General features: G+C 38.5%; 1 protein-coding gene across 4 annotated transcripts in view; it reads right to left on the reverse strand.

The window, feature by feature from the left end:
• Nucleotides 1-341: 341 nt before the first annotated feature.
• Nucleotides 342-23225, reverse strand: part of nisch (nischarin) — a 30854-nt gene continuing 7970 nt past the window's right edge. The window contains exons 11-30 of one of the 4 annotated variants that reach the window (XR_003674103.1): nucleotides 23025-23153; nucleotides 22757-22867; nucleotides 19875-20049; nucleotides 18696-18823; nucleotides 17625-17722; nucleotides 16325-16615; nucleotides 15518-15828; nucleotides 14796-15010; nucleotides 12869-12874; nucleotides 11924-12357; nucleotides 11658-11827; nucleotides 11510-11564; nucleotides 10701-10839; nucleotides 10041-10191; nucleotides 9456-9569; nucleotides 9222-9383; nucleotides 7833-8008; nucleotides 6740-6906; nucleotides 4761-5147; nucleotides 342-1074 (exon numbers count right to left, since the gene is read on the reverse strand). Coding sequence is in view for 3 of the 4 variants with exons in the window: in XM_028447109.1 (XP_028302910.1) it covers nucleotides 4826-5147; nucleotides 6740-6906; nucleotides 7833-8008; nucleotides 9222-9383; nucleotides 9456-9569; nucleotides 10041-10191; nucleotides 10701-10839; nucleotides 11510-11564; nucleotides 11658-11827; nucleotides 11924-12357; nucleotides 12869-12874; nucleotides 14796-15010; nucleotides 15518-15828; nucleotides 16325-16615; nucleotides 17625-17722; nucleotides 18696-18823; nucleotides 19875-20049; nucleotides 22757-22867; nucleotides 23025-23153 (3354 nt within the window). In the remaining variant the exon portion in view is untranslated. Of the gene's footprint in view, nucleotides 1075-1290; nucleotides 5148-6739; nucleotides 6907-7832; nucleotides 8009-9221; nucleotides 9384-9455; nucleotides 9570-10040; nucleotides 10192-10700; nucleotides 10840-11509; nucleotides 11565-11657; nucleotides 11828-11923; nucleotides 12358-12868; nucleotides 12875-14795; nucleotides 15011-15517; nucleotides 15829-16324; nucleotides 16616-17624; nucleotides 17723-18695; nucleotides 18824-19874; nucleotides 20050-22756; nucleotides 22868-23024; nucleotides 23154-23225 lie in introns of those variants that run through there. The other 3 variants (XM_028447112.1, XM_028447109.1, XM_028447111.1) reach the window with 3 other exon arrangements.

The raw sequence follows: 23225 nt of genomic DNA on the forward strand, positions 1-23225 counted from the left end.
GATACTCGTGTTTTTGAAGAAAATGTGTATGTTCTCTCACTGCCTCACTATGGTCACCAGTCCATAGTGAGACATCTCACTGAGATTAATCAGAGAACCGGGGTTATGTGAATAATTTTATAATATTTTGGTCCATGTCTCACTGTGGTCTGGTGAGACATGGAACAAAATACTATGAAAGAGAACCGGGGTTATGTGAATAAACTAAAGTTTTTGGTCCATTTATGCAATTTCTGTCATTTTATATATATATATATATATATATATATATATTTTTTTTTTTTTGAGTAATTTTATTTATGTTTGCTGCCGTTGTTTGCTTTTATTGTCTTTTTTTGGTATTTTTCTGTCATTTTGTCTATTTTTGTTGACATCTTTGATATATATTTTTTGTTTTGGAGTCATTTTTGGTTTTTTTTAAGTAATTTTGGAGAAAATGTGTATGTTTGTTGTCCCTTTATGCAATTTCTGTAATTTAATATGTTTAAGTAATTTTGTGATTGCTGTTTTGTTTATTTTTATTGTCATTTTCTGTATTTTTTTGTCTATTTTTGCATATATTTTTGTTGTTTGAGTCATTATTGTCATTTTGAGCATTTTTCTGTTATTTTTGTGGATACTTGTAGTTATCTTAAGTGTTTTTGGAGAAATTGTGTATGTTTTTGAAGTAATTTTGTGTACATTTGCTTTTATTTTGTTTATTTTTATTGTCCTTTTTTAAAATTTTCTGCTATTGTGTGTGTTTTTGGAGTCAATTCAGTTATAAACTTTTGGGGCCACATAAAAATAAATGAGCCCAGGGGCCCCCGGTTGCCCATGTCTAAATTAAAGAGTCTTGACACCATCTCCTGACGTAAATCACTTGACGTTTTGATGACTTTGTAGTTCATCATCGGCACCAAACACACCGTCACCTTTCAACTTGTTCAACTTCCTGTCTGGTTGCTCTGCTCATAGTGAAGAGCGAGTGGTTTCCTCCTTTCAGGACACATAATCAAAAGAAAACTGTACCAGGAAGTGTTTGATCAGCAGAACGGACCATGTGACCTCTGACAGCCACACTTCGACCTCAACCTGGAGAATAATAAGAAAAGTCAGAATTCAGCAGAAATCGGGCGGATCCCAAGCAGAAATTCTGATAACGAGGAAAACATGACGAAGCACTTTAGTCACTCGCACAATCTGCTTTAACTCAAACTTATCAACATCCAGGAATATCTTAATAAAAACTGCTAAAGACAATGATTTTTGGTTTCTTGTTCACTTTAATTCAGTGGAATTCCCCCATTAGAGAACACAATATGTAACAAACAGTGAACACAGGCAGACGAGCTCAACAATGTACAAAAACAACCAAAAAACTCAGTCTTTGAAAAATAAACGTTATCACGACATGTTTCATTGCTCACGAGGCTCGTCTTAAGTAACAATTACATGATAATTCCATTAATAAAAAACCTTTCATAATACTGCTTCAACACTTACAAATACAAGAAATAAATTGTTGAGTAAAGCATGATTTTAAAAAGATCATAAAAGCTGTGTAACCCTGTAAAGCCATTTAAAAGGAAGATTTTTTCTAAAAAAAACCTGAGTGTGGACGCCATTTTTGATCAAAGGAAAATACTTAAACAGTTTATTTTTTTCATATTTAAATAATTTAAGTGACAAACTTTGAGCTTTGGAGGGTCAGAGAATGATACTCGTCTGTTTTTAGGTCATCAGCTTCAATGCTGAGATAAACGTGTTTATCACCGAGATAAAAACGATTCCTTCCTTTTATCTGAAGGCGGTGGGAACACGGAGCAACAACGCAGATTCCAAGGTTTCCTCAAAAGAAGAAAGTTCTAGGGTTCTGCTCTTGTAGGATCTGTAGCGCCCCCTGCTGTCAACAACACCGTCAGTCTGCGAAACAAGTTGGATTCATTACAGGAGATCTGACCCCAAAAGAAAGGTGTGAGTGAAGGTGTCAGTATGCTTCAGTCTGAGGAAACGATTTTCCACCTTCTCAACCAAGGATGGAAAACGGCAGAATAGATCTGCACCAACCAGGATCTTCTAAAAAAAATAGGCAGGTCATTTTCCAAGAGAACTGATTGGTCAGGAGGTGGGACTTTTGTTCTCAGATCTTATCCACTTCCTAACCTACTCCCAACCAGGTTAGGTGTTAAGCCAAAGTTACCATGGTGATTTAGCCCCGCAAGACGTTAGCCAGCATCATAGACAGGGATACACCGAATAAATCCAGCTCCGTAGTACAGGCCCTAAATGATTCTCCTATAATAATCCTGTGGTGTGAGGCGTGTTCAGAGTGAATTTTTCCCTTATAATCAGTTCTCAAATGAGTCATCAATCGTAAATATTGAACAAGTTTAATATTTACGACCAAATCTCCTCGTGTGTGGGGTAAGCCGACGACCACCCGACTCATGAGATGATGGAATGTAGCCAACCAAGAAGCGAGCCGACTGAGAAACACAATGTTGCGCTCAAGGCATCTTGGAACTTGGCATTTCCCAGTTGAAAATTCCGATCTCCGAGTTCAACGGCAGCACGTGGAAATATCTCAGACGTGGCTGACCGCGTTAATATTAGATTTATAGATTTATTTCTAGACTTTACCAAATAGGAGCTCTGACTTCAGGTAGCGTTCCATGTCAGAATGGTTTTGAGTACGCGTCTGTGTGTGTGCTACTGCCCTCTAGTGGCTGCAGCTATATTGACAAGCGCAATGTAGAAAAACTTAAAAAATGTTATTGCTTAGCTGTTTTTCCGCATGTTTAGTGATTATTTATTGTGGTAATTTCACATATATTTGCACATGTAGTTCAAACGATGAAGCTGGTGTTGCTTAGCATCATCACTAGGGTTCTCGCCAGCGCTGTTGCACGTAGGGGCCCCTTACATTGTAATTCTGCTACCCTACGGTGTGATGTCGTCTCCTACGCTCTGTTTTAACCATTATGGGGGGCTTTTCTGTGGTTTTATCTTTTTTAAATCGGTACCGTCGGGTACTTTCAGGCATGCCTGTGTTGTTTTAATTCTCTTTTTAATCTGACAGTCGTATCATCTATTTAATACAGGCGATTTGCTCGGATGCTCCCTTCTTCATCTGGGGTGCACGAGGACCCCTGCAGCAACTTAGCTGCCCCTGTTGTTGCCTGTGTGTATCCTCCGCTTGGTAACCGTAATCACTAAGCAATATAAACCATGTTTCAACCAGACGTAGCGTGTAGCGGCACATGAAGCTGCTCGTCATGTTCCCAAATTGCAACATGAAAAATTCCCAGCTCTGCTATTGTAGCCATTTTAACTCCAGCCCTAAACTTTTCCCAGATGATGCTTTAGTTCCACAGATTTATGTTGTGCTGGTGATTAAAATTCGCTATCATGTCACTTTATATCCCAGCATGCAGCAGCGGTAAACAAAACTCTTTATCTACATGCTCACAATGGCAAACAACATGATGACTTCAGTTCGACCAATAGAAACTGAGGGTCTGAGATGATGACTCAGCTTCTGAAGGAAATGCCACAGATGATTCAAAGAGTGATGAAAGCGATGTCGACGAGAATAAAAGCTTTCCCACCTGTTAATGGTGTCCTCAAATGTTTATCCAATCAGGAGCTTTAAGTCTGACCCCTCAGCAGTGCATCAAAAACAACATTTAAAGTTTAAGTTCACCCTAAAACTACATTTTGTTCTGCTGAATCCATATATGATTAGGTATTAAGTAATGTTGGTTTTTTCATTAAAACATAAATTCATATTTGGTTTGAGGCAAGTTGTTGGAATTGGCGAAAAAAAAAAAAAAGTTTCATTTACAAAAAAATTATAAATTAACATTATTGTGTCCTAGTTACTTCCATATAGAAATAATGTGTATATTATAACTCATTATATTAATTGTGGGAAATTGGAGGATTTTAGAAACTGTAATTGTACCGTAGAGGATTTGTGTCTTTATTATTCCATAATAAAAAAAAAAACCTTTTCAATTAAAAAAAGTTTTCACACTTTTTTCTTTGATTGAAAACATTTTTTTTTTTAAATGTTTTATTTTTTGATTGAATAATAAAGACATAAATGTACGACCCATAATGTGGCCCGAATACAAAAAGATGACTTCAATAAAAAAAAGCATCGTCTTTAATTAATCAATAAAAAGTCAAATAAACCTCCATACGTGAGTAGCACCAACTCTGTAAACAATATAAACAAGGAGCTAAAAACAAACAAAACACTGAGATAAACTGATAAAATAAATAAAAAAAGTTAATTTAATTCAAACCGTGAGTGATCTTGAATGTTAAAGCTTGAATAATGAAAAACTAAATTTAATAGTAGGACCACAATGATGTCAAAGTAAAAGTTAGGATTATTTAAACTACTGCTTTTCAGAATAAAAGCGCCTGGCTTTATTTGGGCTGGTAGTCTTGTTATAGTTTTATTTTCACTTTTTTGTATTGTAGTGGTTTAAAAGTTCCCACTGCATCTTTCCTCCCTTTGTTCAGTTTGTGTCTCTTTAGTTTCTTTGTTTGTGTTACTGTTAATTTCCTCATTTTATCAAAAACCTTTGATAATCTTCGTTTTTCTACGTTTCGGCTCCAAACCAAACCTTCCAGCGTTACATTAGGAGTTTACGTGTCGCTCTGTTTATTCCTTCCCTCAGCAAACCCTCGTGAGCAGAAAATCCCTTCATTCTCCGCCTGACGTAACATTCATCACATTCCTTTGATCTACTCTCTTTGAAGCGTACCGTGTCCTTTGAACCGGTGGAAACCTGAATCACCTGCAGGTCAAACCAAAGCGTGGCTCCACCAATCAGCCGGTGAGTTCTACAGGAAGCTCTCGGCTGCACAGCGCCTCCCACTGGCGAGCCAGGAGTGAAATTAGACGCTCTCTGCTTTCTGCTCCCGGGACAAAGACACACCATTGGACCTCGCCCTCAGCACCCCTGCTGGCCCCGCCTACTCTGGGCGGAGCTTCCTCCCCGCTGAAGTGGTCCATGGTGAGGTGGCAGAGGAGGTCCGGGCCGGGCAGGTCGTCAAAGACCAGCGTCAGAGCCTGGGGGTACGTCTGGTAGCCCAGCAGGACCCGATCCAGGTCCCGAATCCTCCGAGCCTCACGCAGCTGGAAACGTTCTCTTTAGGAGAGAAAAGGAACGTAAAATAGTCAAAGAACTTGACAACTGACTAAAGACTAAAATCTATGAACCCTTTGTTCTTTGGTTATTCTGTTTTAAAACCAAATCAAAATAACAAATAAACATTGTGGTTATTTTGTTTTACTGACTTAAAACTAAAACAGAAAAACAGAAATATCAAAAACCAGATAAGCAGTTTTTTTCTGTTTAAAAAAAAAAAAAAGAAAAGTGTGATATTTGAACATTTATAGGGAAATCAGAGCGAGAACTTAAGTCTGCTGCACCTGCTTTCACTCCACAGGTTCTGGACGAGGTCTCTGCACACAATAGGACTGTTTATGTTTTATTTCAGCAGTTTTCTGGTCCTGCTCCTGTTTTCATTCAGTCTGTGGATGTTTTGGCTTGTAAAAAGCTGCTCACGTTTATGTTTTGTTTTGTGGTGTTACGATCTAAATAATATCCAAATATATCACAAATGGAGCAAGATTTAATTTTAAAACTAAGAAACGCTGCTTATCTGATTTAGTTTTTTCTGTATTTCTGTTTTAGTTTTAAGTCAGTAAAACAAAATAACCACACTGTTAATTTGTTATTTTGATTTGGTTTGAAAACGGAATAACCAAAGAACGAAGGGTACACGGATTGACTTAAGGTGCTTTGATCAGATATTTATTATTGATGAATGCATGATGGAAGTGAGACAAAATAAATGACTTTCAAAAGCTCAAAAGAGGCTTTTACACTCATTTAACAAAACCATTGGCTTAGTGGTTAGCATGTCCGCCTCACAACAAGAAGGTCCTGGGTTCCAGCCCTGGGGTGGACACTTGGGTCCTTTCTGTGTGGAGTTTGCATGTTCTCCCCGTGCTGTGTGGGTTTCCTCTGGGTCCTCCGGCTTCCTCCCACAATCCAAAAACATGACTGTTAGGTTGACTGGAGTCTCTAAAATTGCCCGTAGGAGTGAATGTGTGTGTGAGTGGTTGTTTGTCACTGTGTGTTGCCCTGTAATGGACTGGCACTGTGTGCAGGGTGTACCCCCGACTAGCGCCCAGTGTGAACCGGAGATAGGCACCGGCAGACCCCTGCGACCCTCAAATAAGACAAAGCGGGTCTGAAAATGGATGGATGGGATGGAACTTAAACTCATAATAAATCAAACGCAAAATGTTCAAAATAAACTATTCTTCTGCCCATCTTATCAGTAGTTAGAGAAGGAATGTGCGTGTGCAATAGAACAGCATTCTGTTACAACCTTTGGGTTGTGAACTCATGTGGGGTCGCCTGGAAATAAAATAAAATTTTAAATTTACTGATGAAAAAATCTATTTTGCACAAATAGAAAAAAATACATAATATCACAGAAATATATGTTTTTCAATTAGAACATAAGATGCGTGACATTAAAATAGGGACACGACAAGAAAACGGTTGGCAATCATTGTATTAAGGAAATAAATTCCCTTCAAAATAAAAGCTCCTTATTTGCCCTGGTACGTCACTACAGTCAGTTTTCATTGATCCTCCCACAATGAGTATAACAGAGGGCGTTAGTTATTACCTACCTGTGTAACTAGTTGTGTGGGGGGACTAACCTGGATGGAGGCTCTTTGGCGAAGTCGGGCAGTGGGTAGCTGACGTAGTCCTCGTCCAGCAGGAACACGTCGGTGCTGGTCAGGATCAGAGTCCTCGGCTGGAGAACAGGAGACGTAGCAGAACCAGAGGAGGAGGACTGACTCTGTTGGCAGCTGGGAATCTGAACCTAAAGAAAGAAACAGTAAAAAAAAACACTTTCATCATAAAAGAAAAAAAACAGTTATAGACGACCTACTGTCATTATTTAAATACAAGATGTTTATAGTGTTTATAGTCATGTACACAGCATGTAATTAATCTACTTATGTCTAACCTCTAAGCCAGGTGTTCTCAACCTTGGGGTCAGGACCCCATTTGGGGTCACGAGACACTGGGAAGGGGGTTGCCAGAGTCCTTCAAGAAACTTTTTTGAACAATTTGAGCCCATTTTTGCTTGTTTTTACAAATTTTCAGCAACTACACCAAACTTGCCATATTTTCAGTTTTTGGCCACTCAATTTAGCAAATTTTAACCAATTTCTGTGGTTTTTAAAATCCCATTTCACCACCCTTTCCACCATTTTTTTGTCATTTTTAACCCATTTTATTTCTGATTAAAACAATGATTTACATCTTTAAGATGGTTATATACAAATATTAATAATCTTCCTGGATAATAGTGGATATTATTCAGATAAATAAATAAATAAGGTTATCACAGATTCATAGAACAATAGACTTATGACTTTATGGATGGACCCCAAAAATCTCTCCCCTTCATTCCCCCTTATAGATGGCCCTGTCTCCACATGACTGTTCTTCAATGTTCATGTCTGTGTTCAACCACCTTCAGGTACAGTGGGGCCCCCAGTCCCTGGCACCTCTATTTTGGGGGTTGCAATGTATTAAAAAAGAAAAAAATATTGGTAGCAAAAATAAATCAATAAAAAAATATGATAGAAAAAGTAAAATGAGCTATTTTTACCTTTTACCTTTTAATATCTTCCATTTTTAGATATCCTTTTAGAACTTAACCCAATACAACAGAAATCGATGCATTTCGATTGATAAATTTAAAAGCTGAATTTGCTGGAATTCAGGGAAAGTTCTCACTTGGAAGACCAGGAGGTACAGCAGGACGTTAAAGGAGCTCGAGCTGGACGACGCCGCCACTGTGGCCGGAGTCTTCCTCTCTGCCACAATGAAGGTCAGGTCTCCCATCTCCTCCTCACTGGGGTAGATAAACTTCACCTTGCTGCTGTGGACCAGTTCGTAGTTCTGCATCTTCCCTGCAGCAGGAGATGGACCAACAGGTCATCAAAAGACACTGATGACGGTACAAATAAATAGTTGATTGACTTTTATGAACAGATTTAGTTCAATTAGGTTTCTGAGGACACATTTTACATGCCAGGGTTCTCCCCAGCACTGTTGTGCATAGGGGACCCCTAGAGTGTGATTTTGATTCTGTACACTGTGTTTCAACCAGCGCAGGGGCTTTTCTGTTGTTTTTTCCTTTTTTAAACGATACCAATGTAATAATTGTTGCACACTTAGACACAAAAGGGACTCCCAGGCGTGCAGTGGTTGTTTTAATTCTCTTTTTAATCTGCATAACCAAAAAACACATACATCATCCGCACCGCTATTTAATACAGGCGATTTGCTCGGATGCCCCCGTCTTCACCCGAGGACCCCAAGGACCACTCCAGCTACTGAGCTGCCCCCAATGTTGCCTGTATGCATTCTCTACTTTGTAACCCATAATCACCGTCCAATATAAACAGTGAGCTTCAACCAGACGTTGCGTGTAGCAAAACATGAAGCTGCTCATCATGTTTAGAACCATAACAGTCCCAATATTACTGCGGGCCCCATTTAATACCTCATTTAAATTTGAAATGCGTGTCTTCGAATCAGTCATTTGAATAAAATGTTATTTCTTGTCTATACTGTGTGTGTGAGGATTTATTAGTGGAGGACCTATACCAAGCATGAGTAACTCTCTAACTACATTCATCATCAATTCAGCCCACAAGAGACAGTAAAGATGACAGAAAACATGAATTATTGGGTAAAATACCAAATAATGTAGTTGTAGATATCGCAAATATAATGAAACTCAACAATATTTTTAGGGGCTTGCAATTTTCCTTTGGTTATATCACATGAATGCAGTCATTTGTAATTGAAAATTGTAAAAAGAAGTCAATTTTCAGAAGGCAATTTCTCACAAAAATTCCACAAATTTCCTTTAAATTACACAAAAATTGGTTATAAAATAAATCATTTTTGAAGTGAAGATCTGGCAGGGACTGATACTGAAAACTATGGGGTTAAAATTGCGCTTTTTTCCCCAACCTAAGATCTGCAGCCCACTTGAGTTAAAACTGGTCCTTATTTGGCCCTGAACTAAAATGACTTCGACACCCCTGCCCTACGCTGTGAAATATTCCTGGTGAGAACCCTGCATGCCTTGTTGGTGAATGTGCACGTGTTCACCTGTGCTGGTGCTGGTAAACTGGGAGTAGAAGTCCTGCTCTGACGGCTCTGGAGGAGGAAGCTGCTGCTGCAGACTCAGTGCCGACATCAGCTCCTGCAGGAAGACGCCGGTCCCATAACTGTCCCTGCTGAGGCAGCACACGATGTGGTCGGGAGAGTGACCTGCAGGATTACAGCTGAGTGAGAAAAACAGGCCGACAAATCCTGCTTTAAACGGAAAAGTTCTTCACTGACCTACAACTCTGAAATACTGATCAAACAGTCCCACGTTGACAGACAGCAGATCGCACAGTCCCATGGACAGACAGCAGCACAAAGACACGTCTGGAGAGTCTGAGACATCCAACACTAAAGTTATCAAAAAAGTAAAGAGATAAGAAAAAAAATGAGATGGGAAAATTTTAAGTTCTATTATCTATTACTTTATGCCCTACGAACAGAATGTGCTTTTATAGGGTACTTGTAGTGGAAATGTATATAACAAAAATGTGTTTAAAATATGTGCACCTTTTTTATTAAAAAACACACATTAAAAGGACTTTTTAGAACAATTTTATACCTTGGGGTATAAACTATGGAGAGTCGCCATTTTGGTCTTTTTTTTTTAAATGATGGGCGTGCCCCAAATATTTGGACCTACTCTATGATTGGTTACTAATGGGGATAGACATTTCTTATAAGCCTTCAGAGTGTGAATGATCATGGTACTATGATCAGGATCACTGATCCGGATAACTGCCAACATCTGGAAAAGACGAGATTTAGCGATTGGTGGAGGTTTTGCTCAGGTCACAATACAGTGAACCAACAACTACCTACCTGTGTGATGAGCCAGTGTGACTGCAGAGTCCTCAAGCAGGAAGTAAATGGTGGTGGTGGAGAGCAGCAGACAGCAGGCCAGTTCAGCCTCAGGTGACTGGTAGAGAACCACAGAGAGCCAGAGAACCTGCTTCACCTCCTCCTTCTCCGACTGATCCAGGGAGAAAAAGAAAGATCTGGATGAAGGCGATAACCCACAATACGTTTCCCAATCATCTTCTTTTATTTTCTGCAGACTATATGTGGTTTGTTCATTTCTTTGCGTCTGAATAAATCACCTTATCTTTAATACGTTGCTAGTTTTATATTATAACAAATCAGCAGCATTAACGTGTAGGCAAAAAAATAGCTGACACAGGACATTTAAAAGTTAGTCAAATAGCAAAAACCTCCCTTAAAGTCTTAGTTCATGTACACCCCATAGATCAGTGGTTGCCGGCCTTTTTAGAGTCGTGACCCTATTTTGATATCAGAAATTTCTTCTTCTTCTTTGTTTTTTTTTAAACATTCCTTTTTCATCATGTTTGTGATCTGGTGGCAAAACAATGACGGATGTTTATTTTGCAAAAACTGAATGTCTCGTGAAACCATCGTGTCACATGAGTCACACTCCAGGTTTGAAATCACAATGATGTGATTTATAACGCATGCATGTCTTACCGATGCTATGTATCTGTGGAAGAAGGACATTAGCTGCAGTGCTGAGAGCCCAGCCAACAGCTTCAGTCCAGGGGAGAGGCTGGAAGTGAGATGGGAGGGTGGCTGGTTCACTTCCATCTGAACATTCAACGTGTTCGAGCTGAGGGAAAGACCAAAGTGTTTTCATTATACCACAGCACAGCCACACACTAGAAATTAATAATCAAAGCACCATGATCAGGATCAATGATCTACATAACCAACAATATCTGGAAAAGAGGAAATTTGGCGATTGGCAGCTGTTTGTGTCTCTGATTATTACTCTTGTTTTATGTAATTTAGTCCTGATTTTAATTAAAATAAGCATCATTAGCTCTTTATGTGTTAGTCATTCTGCTGGAGAATATGTTTGATAGAGATTGCAGCTACTTGCTGAGAGTGATGCTCTTGGTAGCAAAAAAGACAATAGCTTCATGGATGAATCCACAACTCCCCCAGTGTAACACAATGGAAACACCGAATCATAAACGTATGCACCATGGAAAAGATTACAGCAAGACTACAATTGAACTTAGGAAAATTTGGGAGCCAATTTTGCTTAAATTTAATGGGCCCTAGACTAGACATATGTTTTTATTTATTTTTTGTTATTATTCTTGCTCAATGCATCCATGACTGTTTTGAATGAAAAATGTTCTGAATAAATAAAAAGTCAAAGAAACAGATCTTGGAGTAAGTTAAATAATCTTACACAAAAACTAAATTTGGAAAATGCAATGTCAGAAGATGCATAGAGAGAAAGGATTTCATCAAAATAAAATATTGTCTACCTGTTGCACTGTAAGTTCCTGCTGCAGCTGCAAATGTCTCTGGATCTGCAGCAATCTAAACAAACACGACAGCAAAGCAAAAACAACTGTAAACACAGGACATAGAACTGAATGTTTAGGCTGAACATTTAAAGTTCAGGTTTTTCACCTCTGTCTGGACACGGTCTGCAGGGCCGAGGCAGTGCAACCACTTTTAGCCCCTCCAGAGAAGCTCGACGCTGACTCAGCGCTTTGAGAAAGGAGCTCCTGTCCTGAGTCAGGGGGAAGAGAATCAGCAGCCTGTGACCTCCCAGGAGCAGCTCTGCACTGTGACACATTCTGGTGGTTTAAACACAAAACAGACTAGTAAAAAAAAACAATATATTCTCCAAGGTTTGAGAAAGAAATCTGTGAGTTTAGCTTCAGCCTCATTACCTGTGTTTGTGTTGTGAACTGAGACACGATGTGATGTTTTTTCCCTCTCCCGCCTGAGCATCTTTCTCTTTAGGGTGTAAAAACACAGAGCCCAAAGGCACTCGGACTAGTCTGCACCCAGACAAGGAAGAGGAGGAGGAGGAGGGAGGAAGGCTGATAATAGTCCTCTCTTTCTCCGCTAACTCTCTAAAGTCCATCTTGAGCACCCAGAGGTGTCGGTGAGTGAAGAAAAGCAGAGAAGGGAGCTTGTGCTCCTCCAATAGGAACTCTTGATAAAGAGGAAGAGAGTCGGAGACGGAGGAGGAAGGGTAGAGGAAGGCGGGAAAGCCTCCCTGAGCACCTTGTCCCTCCTCCTGCTCCCAGGAGTTGAGGAGCGAGCGTGGAAGGAGACGAGGAGCACCCAAGGGCTCAGGATCCCTCTGAGAATCACCAGCCTACAGGAAACAAAATGTAACCATTTAAAAAAACAGGTTTACAACAAAGTCTCTGTCAGAAATAATAATGTGCTCATAGTGTGAACACATTATAACTAAAATATTTTATTTATGAGAGGAAAAAAAGGTCGATTTCATCTCATACGTACTTGACACCCTCTACGTAACAGTCTATGATTTAACTCTACATGCAGATAATGGGAAAATCTTCTCATCCAAATGATTACTGATCAGATTTAAATAAAGGAGGATAAATCAAATACTCAAATTGTTTAATTTGATTAAAAAAATAATTCTTGCTTCTTTTGTAACATAACCACTGTCTACAGTAAATACGGTTTCTGTCAAAGTTGGAATATATAACCTGCATAGGTCTACGTTAAGGTGGTCCATCTAAGCATGGTAAAAAAAAACAAACTAAAGTTTCAGATAACCTCCAAAACCCTGCATTAGCTGCTCAATGATTCCTTGAAATTGACTACCATAATTACATATACATAATAATACATACCGGTAACTTTATGGAAAATGAAGATTCAGACGAGGTTCCACCAAAGCGTTGTGATGCTCATATTCAATCAGATTATGAAGGGAAGCAGATTAGTGATTTTTGCTTTTAGGTAACATTTTAATGACAGTTTCAGTTCATTTTTGCAGAACAAAACCAAATAATTCCAATATGCATTTTTTTAGGCAGTGGCTATCTGTACGGTTGCCTTATCAATACTATCCGTACGCAGCGCCCCTATTCGGCCAGTTTAGGTCACGTGGTAGGTCATTTATTGGTCAGTTTATGTTGCGTGACTCACCCAGGGTTTCCAATGGATACGTCTCTGCTGCGCCACGGCACTGATCCGGTATTTTGCCGCTGTCCGCCGTCCGGTAATTCACACCGGTTGCGTTTTGAGTGCGCCGCGGTGTACTCCGGTTGAACGACTGTGACGTCACGAGACAGAGCTGTTCTCACGATATTTATATAAACGCGCGAGAACGCAGTTAAATGTATGTGTTCTAAACGCAACAATAAACAGATAAACAGGTCAGTGTTCCTAACGAAGGAAAAGAAGGTTGGACTCTGGATTTGTCACAGCCACATTTTTTATCAACAGCCAACAGAGAAGAGATAAAACTGCACCAGTAAAACATGAACTAAATCAAAGTTGCTGCAGTTTACAGTGCAGTTACAGTATGAGAGGAATCAATATAGTGGATGTGAATTTGTTTTTACACATTATGACATTTTGGTGATGTTTTTACTTGAAATATAATCTGAAGTGTTTTATTTTGAAAAGTAACCCAATATTTTATTACGGAGTACGTGCTTAATTTCCTGTTTAGCTTCATTTGCTCTGTGCTGATTGATGCGTCGTGCTCCGGTATCCACCAGAAATGAAGCCCTGTGTATATCTGGTGGAGGGCACCGGACTACCGCATCTGGGAAGGAGCAGACATGCACCGCAGCGGACCCGGTGGAGATTAACACATAGACTAAAGTGGAAACCTATCAGCATCCAGTGGAAATTGGGGGTAAGACAACAATTTTTAGGGTTAGGGTAAAATTTAGTGATATTGGGTTATAAACTAACCCTAAGCCAAAAAAACTACATACGCGTACTTCGGTAACCATACCAATCACACCGGGAGTTGACCGTACGGCAACCGTACAAATAGTCACTTTCTTTTTTTTTTATTTGGCTCGTTATGTTATAGCAGTGATTCCCAATCTTTTTGTTACGTGTACCCCCTTTGCAATTTTGTCAAATCATGTGTACCCCCTCTTCATATTATAAGTACCTTCTCCATAATTTGATATACTTCTTTATTTGTGGAATAGCGGGTTCTCCTAAACTCCTAACTGTGTTGGTTCCTTACAACTTATTCTACAAATTCAAAAGAGTGGAATTTAAAGTGTATTTTTTATTTTTTTGCAACTTATTATATGATTACTTCAGTAAATACTGTCTCCTTTGTAAAATGTAGCTACTTATTGTGTGATAAAATGGCTTCTACAGCATAGAAAAATACTGTTTCAATGAATTACAAGAATATAGAGCATATTATTAACAATAGCATTGTTCCTAGTTCTAAAAAGAACTCGGAACATTACCCAATTATTTAAAAATACATTTTTAAATCTTTCCAAGTACCCCATGCAATGTGCTCCTTTACCCCTAGGGGTACACGTACCCCTGTTTGGAAACCACTGTGTTATAGTATAGAGCATTTTTTTAAATGTCTTGTGAAACCTCTAAATACGAATTAATTTGCATAACATTTGGACACACCAGACATGGAACCAAATGCAAGGTTCTAATGTACAGAATCCAAAAAAAAAAAAAAAAAAAAAAAAAAAAAAATTAAGAATTTTGGACCACCCTAATCCACATGTACAACTGGATTCCAGCTAAAACGAATTACTGTACGTGTGAATCCCTGACCTGAAGCAGCACAGCCAGTGCGTTCTTCATCCGTCTGAGCTCCTCAGCCTCAGAGAAGATGAACCAACGAGTCGCCCGAGCACAGACACCAAAGCAGAGGCAGGAGTCAGGGAGCTCCTCGACCCGGGAGCTGAGCAGGAGCTGGGAGTGAGGCAGCAGGAAGTCCATCTGTAGGTGGAGCAGCATCTCCTCCACAGCTGGACTCTGATCTTGGCCTGTGATTAAGAACAGTTCACACGATGGTTACATGGAGAACACACAGAGATGACCAAGGACATCATTAGTCCTGGAATTAACTTCAAAACTGCAATTAAACTGATATGCACGATGTAGAAAACTCAAACAACCAAGAAGACTCTGATTAGTGATAGTGTTGATTCCAATCTTCAGTCTGATTAGTCACAATTGATTGCATTGTTTAAAGTAGTGTAATAAAAACTTGCATTAATAATAAAACTTAAATCAAAGTTCTTTTGGAAAAAAACAAAGGCAATATTTTTACTGCTGTTGTAATGTTTTTACTGCTGTTTTTTTATGTTTTTACTGCTGATTTTTAATGTTTTACTGTTGATTTTAATGTCCTTATTGATTTCTAAACAGTAATATTTTTTTCTTTTTAGTATTCACATGATTAAAAAGTGCAGCAAAAAACATTTAAGTCATAAGTAAAAAATGTGTTGACGTGCCGAGCAATAATTACTTTATAACTGAAGATAAATCACCTGTGTCCTGATTGGTCCTCATAGTGTCAGGTGACAGGTGAAACAGACCCAGCAGTCGTTCTGTCAGCACCAAACAGGCCTGTGTCTGCTTCACTTCATCGTCCACCTGAACACAGCAGCACCAGAGAACCTGGTCGACCCTGATCGCCTCATCTTCTTCCTCGTTTTTGTGGTTGATTTGAAACAGCTCCTCCTGGTGGGCAGGAGGCTCCTCTGCAACAGGAGAAAGTAGAGCCGAGGAGGAGGTGCAGAGCGACTCCTCCCCACCGTCGTCCAGACTCATCTCAAAGTAGCCGTCCCTTGACGTAGGACTGGAAACAAAGAAACGGGAAACAATGTCTGGAGTTCCTCTGGGATAGATAGAATGTTGACTCTTCAAAACAGTTTGAACTCTGTTTAGTGTATTTAATGTTTTTATTTTATTGTTGACTCTTTTTTAGGTGTTGGCTGACTGGAAATTTGAAAAATACCTTGACACGCCCAGTATATGGCTGTGTTGTAAATGTCATACTAACGTACTACTCAAACTAAGTCTGACGTCAAAATGAGTATGTAGTGCGTTCACATTAGATAGTATGAAAAGATCTCTTCTTGACGCTTTTGTAAATGGGGCTCTTGTTTTGAAATTTACCATAAGTTTAATCAGTTGCACTACGAAATGTGTCTACGTGAGTTTTATGGATCAAATAAGAACATGTTGATATTCTATTTGGTCTCTTTCACACTTAAAATGTTTTCAGAACTGAAAAATGTGGGAGAAAATTGTTGCTATTATGGAACGACTGAAAAACCAGTAAAAATATGGACCTGTTTTTGTCCACATGGATGGACTCGACTGCAGACTGAACGTCCCTGGATTCAAACCCTCTCTCCTCCTCCTGTTTCTGCTCCTTCTCCTGCTCTTGTTGTTCTTTGTGTCCCAGCAGCTCTTTCTCCTCCTTCACCTGCTCCCTCAGGCTGGAGCCGAGCCGCTGGGAAAGCTGGGTAATGAAGTCTTTGTTGGAGGAGAAGGCGATGAGGTGATGGGGGAGCAGGGGACACCAGGGGGCGCTACAGGGGGAGCAGGGGGCTTCAGATGAAGAAGTGGAGCAGACACAGCTGCAGAAACACAGAAACGCAGACTTAGACTAACATGGCTTTATTGTAATGTTGAAGCAACAAGAGTAACATAGAAGCTTTTAAATATTAATGTCAAATTTTATCGTCTACTTTGTTTAACTTTAGATCCACTAATTTATTTAAAGTGTTGGCAAATTGTGTTGTTTCATGTACATGAGGCAGGATTGAAAACAATTTAAGAAGGAAAGCATAATGATGGTGGGTGAGCAAAATTGATTGTTTTAATATTAACTCCAATCAATGATGTTTTATCATTGTTTAAACATTGTTTTATCTTAATTAGTATTTATTCTTATTATAAAAGTAATTGAGAATTTGTTGCCCTTCTCTTGCTGAACGCATTTTTCTGCTGCATAACGGATGGCTGATTGTGTATTGTGTGTAAGACAATCTAGTTTCATATTGCTATATCGCCCAGCCCTATGTACTAGGGTGTGCATTGCCATGAATTTGACGATATCATACATGATATGCGTGTCAAGATGCAAAATACACCGAGTCTGTTTTGTGAGCGTGCGTAAATTTTCACTCCGAAAGGAGAAGGCGCGAGAGAGTGGAGCAGCGTCAGCGCGTGCCTGCCAGTTTTTTGTGAAACATTGTTGTACGTGAGAGTAGTTTTAATTTGCGCACGAGTGTGCAAATTGACATAAATGTGACGCAATACTTATGTGGTTAACTGTCACCTAGTGACTGGGCATTTACGTGCTATGCATATGTTAGCGCAGTTAAATGTTTTTTTAGTTAAAAAAACATAACATTTTTTTCATCGATACGATAATCGCACAGTGAAATATTGCGATATGTCGACGAATCATTTTTTTCTTACAGCCTTAATACATACAGGCATTTATATTGAACGTGTCTGCTTAAGAAGAAAACACAAATGCAAAGCAAATGCTAACAATTGTGTACAGCTAGCTCAGTGGGAGAGATAAAGGATGGGTGTCATTGTTTTATAAAATAAGCGGCAGTGGTCATAATTACTCACCAGAGAGTGGTTGCAGTGGTTGTTAGAGAAGTAGTGGTTATGCTTTCAGCAGCTTCAGAGTGAGTGTGTTTAGAAAGACTGACAGAAGATTGTTGTTCCTGCAGAAACAAAACACACATCAACACTTTAACACACAATTACCTGTCAGCAGCGAAGAAGTCACAACATTGGGAAAGGACTAGTGATGCATGCATTTACTATGCAGCCATTATGCACCCTTTGATGTAATTTCCTCCAGTTATCGTTGCGAGAAATACTTACAGGTCAGTCATTCATTGCAGTACAAAAAAGGTAAGAACTGAACACAAAGAAACGTTTCCAGTTCGTTGCTCCTATTGCGGGGATTCAATTTCAACCCGAGGTAAATGTGGCATTGATTGAAGTTGATCTTAAAAGGTGGTAAATGCTTCCAATGTTGAAGACTGGATAAGCACTCATTAGTGGTGTCCCGATCCGATATCGATCCGATATCAACCTGAAAACGAATATCGGATTTCTTTTCCCCCAATTCATTTTTTATTTATTTTATTCAATTGTAGATACTGTAGATATTATGTTGAAGGTTAAAATGTATGTAACCAATTGGTTAATAATAAATGGGTCAGTTTTTCTCATCCCTACTGTTGCTGACTGTTTGTTCTCTGTTTGAGTAACATCACTTGATAAAGCCTTTTCTAACATTCCACACTACAAAATAAAAACTTAGGATTTTTTTATTAAAGAAAAAAAAAAAAAAGTATGTATGATTCATGCTGATATCGGATCAATATCGGTGTCGGCCGATACGCAAGCCTGCAATATCGGAATCATATCAGAAATGAAAAAGTTGGGACATCCCCAGTACTGATCTCCGTTACTCGTTACAACAAAATCATTCGAAAAGATTATTGTAGTCAAGAAAAATTGCAAGGTTTTAGCAAAACTTTTTTAAAAACAAAATCTACCCCAAAAAAAGGAAAATAAACTGCTTTTAATTTCAGTGACAAAACTTTTAAAAAGAATTCATTTAAAAAATAAATAAATAATAATAATAATAATTCTTAGGCAGGATTTGAGTTGTGTGTTTCAAACCTGGTCAGGATGTGCAGACAGGAGGTGTGTGTTGGTGTTTAAAAAGTTGAGATGTGAGGAGGGTTTTGAGGCGTCCACGGGAAGGAGAACATTAGGGGGAACTGGGGCTTCTTCTCTGCTCGTCACTTCTAGTGAGAAACAAGAAACACAGATCACGGGGTCAGGACGAATATGTGCTGTTTCACATTTTTCAATGTAGTCAGCAAAAATATTACAAATACTTAAATCTAACAACACGTACAGTTTAGTTTGATTTTTAATATGTCTTTGAAGCATTTAAAAGTATAAATGATGTCTTAATGCCTGCAGCAAATCACAGTAATGAGTAACAGTATCAGACGATGTCTGTTGTCCAGATATGTTTGTTGTTCAGGTCAATATGTATTTATCCGTTTGTTTTCTGTGTCTCCTAAATAAGCTGGAAAGCAGTTGCATTGTTTAGTAATTTAAGGTTTGACAAGTGTTAATAGCGTTGAAAAACTACAAAGAAGCCCGAGAAGAAACAAAGCACAAGTAAAAGTTAAGACCCAAAATAAAGCTGGGACAGTGATAAAAAAAAACAATCCAAAAGCCTCCTTTGGTAAATAAAGAAGAAACTAACTTTGAAACATTTGATTAAATATTTGTTTTTAAATATTTACGGTAAATAAAACTACAATTCCTTAAACAATCTACTTGTTAATTCAGTTTGAACATATTAATAAATATTTTTCTAAAGTATTGTTGGAGTTGTGCTAAATTCAGATTCCGACAAATATTATAATAATAAATTATTTAATTAATCATTTTTGTGAATTTTTCCTTTGTAAATTATTGTAGCCCATTGATCACGTGAAACCAATATAATAAATCGTTATATAGCATGAAAAAAAGAAAAAAAATGTTTTATCAGGAGCTTTGTTACTGTTGTAAAACATGCAATTACAAATTTATTGTTATTTTCATGAGATTTTTTTTTTTTCCCCAAAAAAAGATCATACTTTTTTTACCTTTAAAAAAATAATTATTATTATCTCGATGGGGGGCTCAAAGAGTGTTTCATTCTTCACAGGGGGGCACAACAGAAAAAGTTTAGGGAACAACTGAATAAGGGAATGTTTGAATTACACAACAAAACAAAACAAAACAAATAAAAACATCAACAATCAGCACTGTACAGCCTGATACATACATGATTACCTTGGCTGGGTAAGACAGCCTGCTGGCTTGGACAGGAAGTGGCGGAAGAAGAGGAGGAAGAGGAAGAAGAGGAGGATGAAGTGACAACAGAGGAGGAGGAGCAGAGAGAGTTGGGAGCAGAGGAGTAGGAGAGGTGAGGAGGTGCGGAGGCAGACGGCCTGGTCTCCTCACTGATCTGACAAGAAGACAGAGAGGAGGAGGCCTTCAGACAATCATCTACACATCACAACATTTACTACAATAACTATTGTTGGAGACGTTCCATCACAGGACAAGAAGACAGATTTAAGAGCAGCATCCATTCACACAGTTCATTATCTCTGTTATTTTGGTACAGTGGTTCTCAACCTTGGGGTTGCCGTAGACTGGGAGAGGATCGCCAGATGCCTTCAAGAAACCAAGAGTTCTTGAGCCCATTGCTTATTTTTATGCTTTTTCTGCAACTACACCAAACTTGCCATATTTTAACCTATTTTCAGCACTTTTTCTTGTTCTATTTTTGCTCCTTTTAAGGCCGTTCTGCGGTTTTTGAAATCCTATTTTACACCATCTTTTGTCACTTTTAACCCATTTTATTTCTGATTAAAACAAGGATTTACATCTTTAAGATGACTACAGTATATGCTAAGGTGCATATAATAAAAAACTTCCTAGATAACAGTGGATATTATTCAGATGAATAAATAAATGTGGTTATCACAGATTCATAGAAAAATAGACCATCATTTTGCTGACTTTATGGATGGGGTCACAAAGCTCTCCCCTTTATTCCCCCTTATAGATGGCCCTGTCTCCACATGACTGTTCTTCAATGTTCATGTCTGTGTTCCACCACCTTCATGTACAGTGAGGGTCCCTGGTCTCTGGAACCTTTATCTTGGGGGTCGCGGGCTGAAAAGGTTGAAAAGCACTGGTTTGGCAAATCAAGTAAGGGAACAATTAGCTGGACAGAAGCATTTTAAAAACTGAGTTTGAAGCATTTGAATTTGGGTTTTTCACAGATGGAATCTATTACTAGGAAGTTCATAAAGAGACAGATGTTTTCTTATTTAATTATGAGTTTTACACACACAGGCACTCAAAAGCACCACAAACAACGGCAAAACTGTTCTATTTGAACAAGGAATTTACCCATGTCCATATTAGCATTACTTCCTCACTTTATATATTTTTGCACTTGCAATAAACTCTAAAGTCCATCAAAGTGATGCCAGGAGAGGCGATGATACTGAATAAATCCAACTCTGCATCAACATTTGACAGGGAGGCAGTGGAAGGAAAAGTAAAGGACTCATGCACTGGTTAATATTGGTTGTATCACATTTACTTATTACTTCTACGTACTCACTTAAAAAAAAAACTTTCTATGGGTCATTCCAGAATTGCAGGACATTTTACGTCCCAGCCATTCAATTTCATAAAATCCATGTACAAATTGTTAAAGCAATTAGTTGATGACAAATTGTACTCGTCCTGACACAAAATCTAAATAAACTTGAAGAAAATATTGATTGTAAATATGTATTTTTTTAAATACCAAATGTGTCTGGAGTACCCTCAAAAATTCAATTATTCTGGGGGCCTTGATGACCAAAACTGAACCTAAAATAAAATAATATAAAATACTACTTAAGTTGCCTTTCTTTTGTATTATTGATAGACGTCTCTTGTAATTATGGAAACTTATTTTTTTATATAGATTATGCAAGGAATCTGTGTCCCAGAACATTCACCCCTTTACCCTAACATTTCTAGCATGGTAGAAGAAAAAGAAAACAGTGAGTCACATGACACAATGAAATTAACATCATAAAAGTTTCCCCAACAGCTTGGGTAGAAAAAAGATGTGTTTTTGTTTTTGCGTTACATGCACATTAAAGTTTCAAGAGTGCATAGAAAAATTTATACAAATGTAAAATCATTGTATCTTTTTAGGGGCAGAATTAAAAAGGTTAAATACAAAATTTTTAGCACAAAAACTACAAACAAATATAAATAATGGACAGGCAGACTAACCATTCTTATTTTAAAACACATTATTTTATGTTTCAGCAGCAGTTTAGGGCTGAAGAAACACAATATTAATTGTTGTGGTTATTCTAAATTGGACACATGCTAACGTACAGACCTCTGTCTAGCAAGAATATGAAGGTTTGGCAAAGGTTTTGCTTGGTGTGTTGCTAAGCAGATACAGCCCAGTGAACTGACTGTGAAACACTGGAGGAACAGCAGGGGCAGTGCAGGGGCAGTGCAGGAGCAAGGCAGAGGAAATGTGCAGCACTTAGCTTGGTTTAAACACGTGATTTCACAGGCGTGAGATGAATGATTTGGTTTAAAGTCCATCTACAAATGCTGACCTGTGATTATTTTCTTACAGTGTCAGCATTCTACAAGGATTATTTAACTGTAGCTCAACGTTTGAGTGCTGCTATCACCCATGTACAACTTCTCAACACAGGACTATCAAACTACATAATGTAAATATAGACCTTTAGTCTATTTGTCCCCTAGAGATGTGCTTTAAAGGAGTATGAATGGTCGAAAGCAGACATGGGTAACTGGAGGCCCGGGGCCACATGCGGCCATTGTAAGCGTAATATGATCCCAAACACACATAAAATTACAAAAACACACAAAATGAGAGAAAAATAAACAGAATAAAAACAAAAATGCACAAAAGGAACTCCCTCCCTTAAATTGAAAAAAACACATAAAAAGAGTGAACAATACACAAAATGATTCCCAGAAAAACCCAAACATAAAATGCACAACATAGCAACAAAAATGCAGAAAAATCCACAGCACTATTCAAAATCTGATGAAGATCGTCTGTTTTATTCATGAATTTAATTACTTATTGATCTGTTTTTGCCACAGTTTACCTTCTTGTCGCTGCTCCTTTTCTCTTTCAACTCTTTTGCTTTCTGAATTGCTTTCAGCACCTCCACTGTGTCAAGCTCCTTCTCCGTCGTCACCTGACCATCCAGACAAACCTGAACTCACACACACACAAACACAGCTATGACGACCGTAGTGTGATACAACGTTAGTGTTTGACTGAGGGCTTTTACTGCTGCTCGTGTGTGTGTCACTATGAACACAATGATAATAACATGTGCGACGCAAACACTGGTGGATTTGATGGTTCACCTCTGCAGCGCGATCCCCAAACTGGGCTAGGACCTTGGTTCTATAGTCTGGGATGATGCACATGGGGTTACTGGACAGGTTGAGTTTCTCCAAGCAGGGCAGGGAGCTGATATTTCTTATTTCCTCCAGCTGAACAAGAATAACAAAAGTAAAAAAAAAGTAACTTTAGATGCAAGTAGAAAAAACAGAAATATTTGAGTT

This window comes from Gouania willdenowi, chromosome 5, assembly GCF_900634775.1.
Source record: "Gouania willdenowi chromosome 5, fGouWil2.1, whole genome shotgun sequence".
NCBI lineage: Eukaryota > Metazoa > Chordata > Actinopteri > Blenniiformes > Gobiesocidae > Gouania > Gouania willdenowi.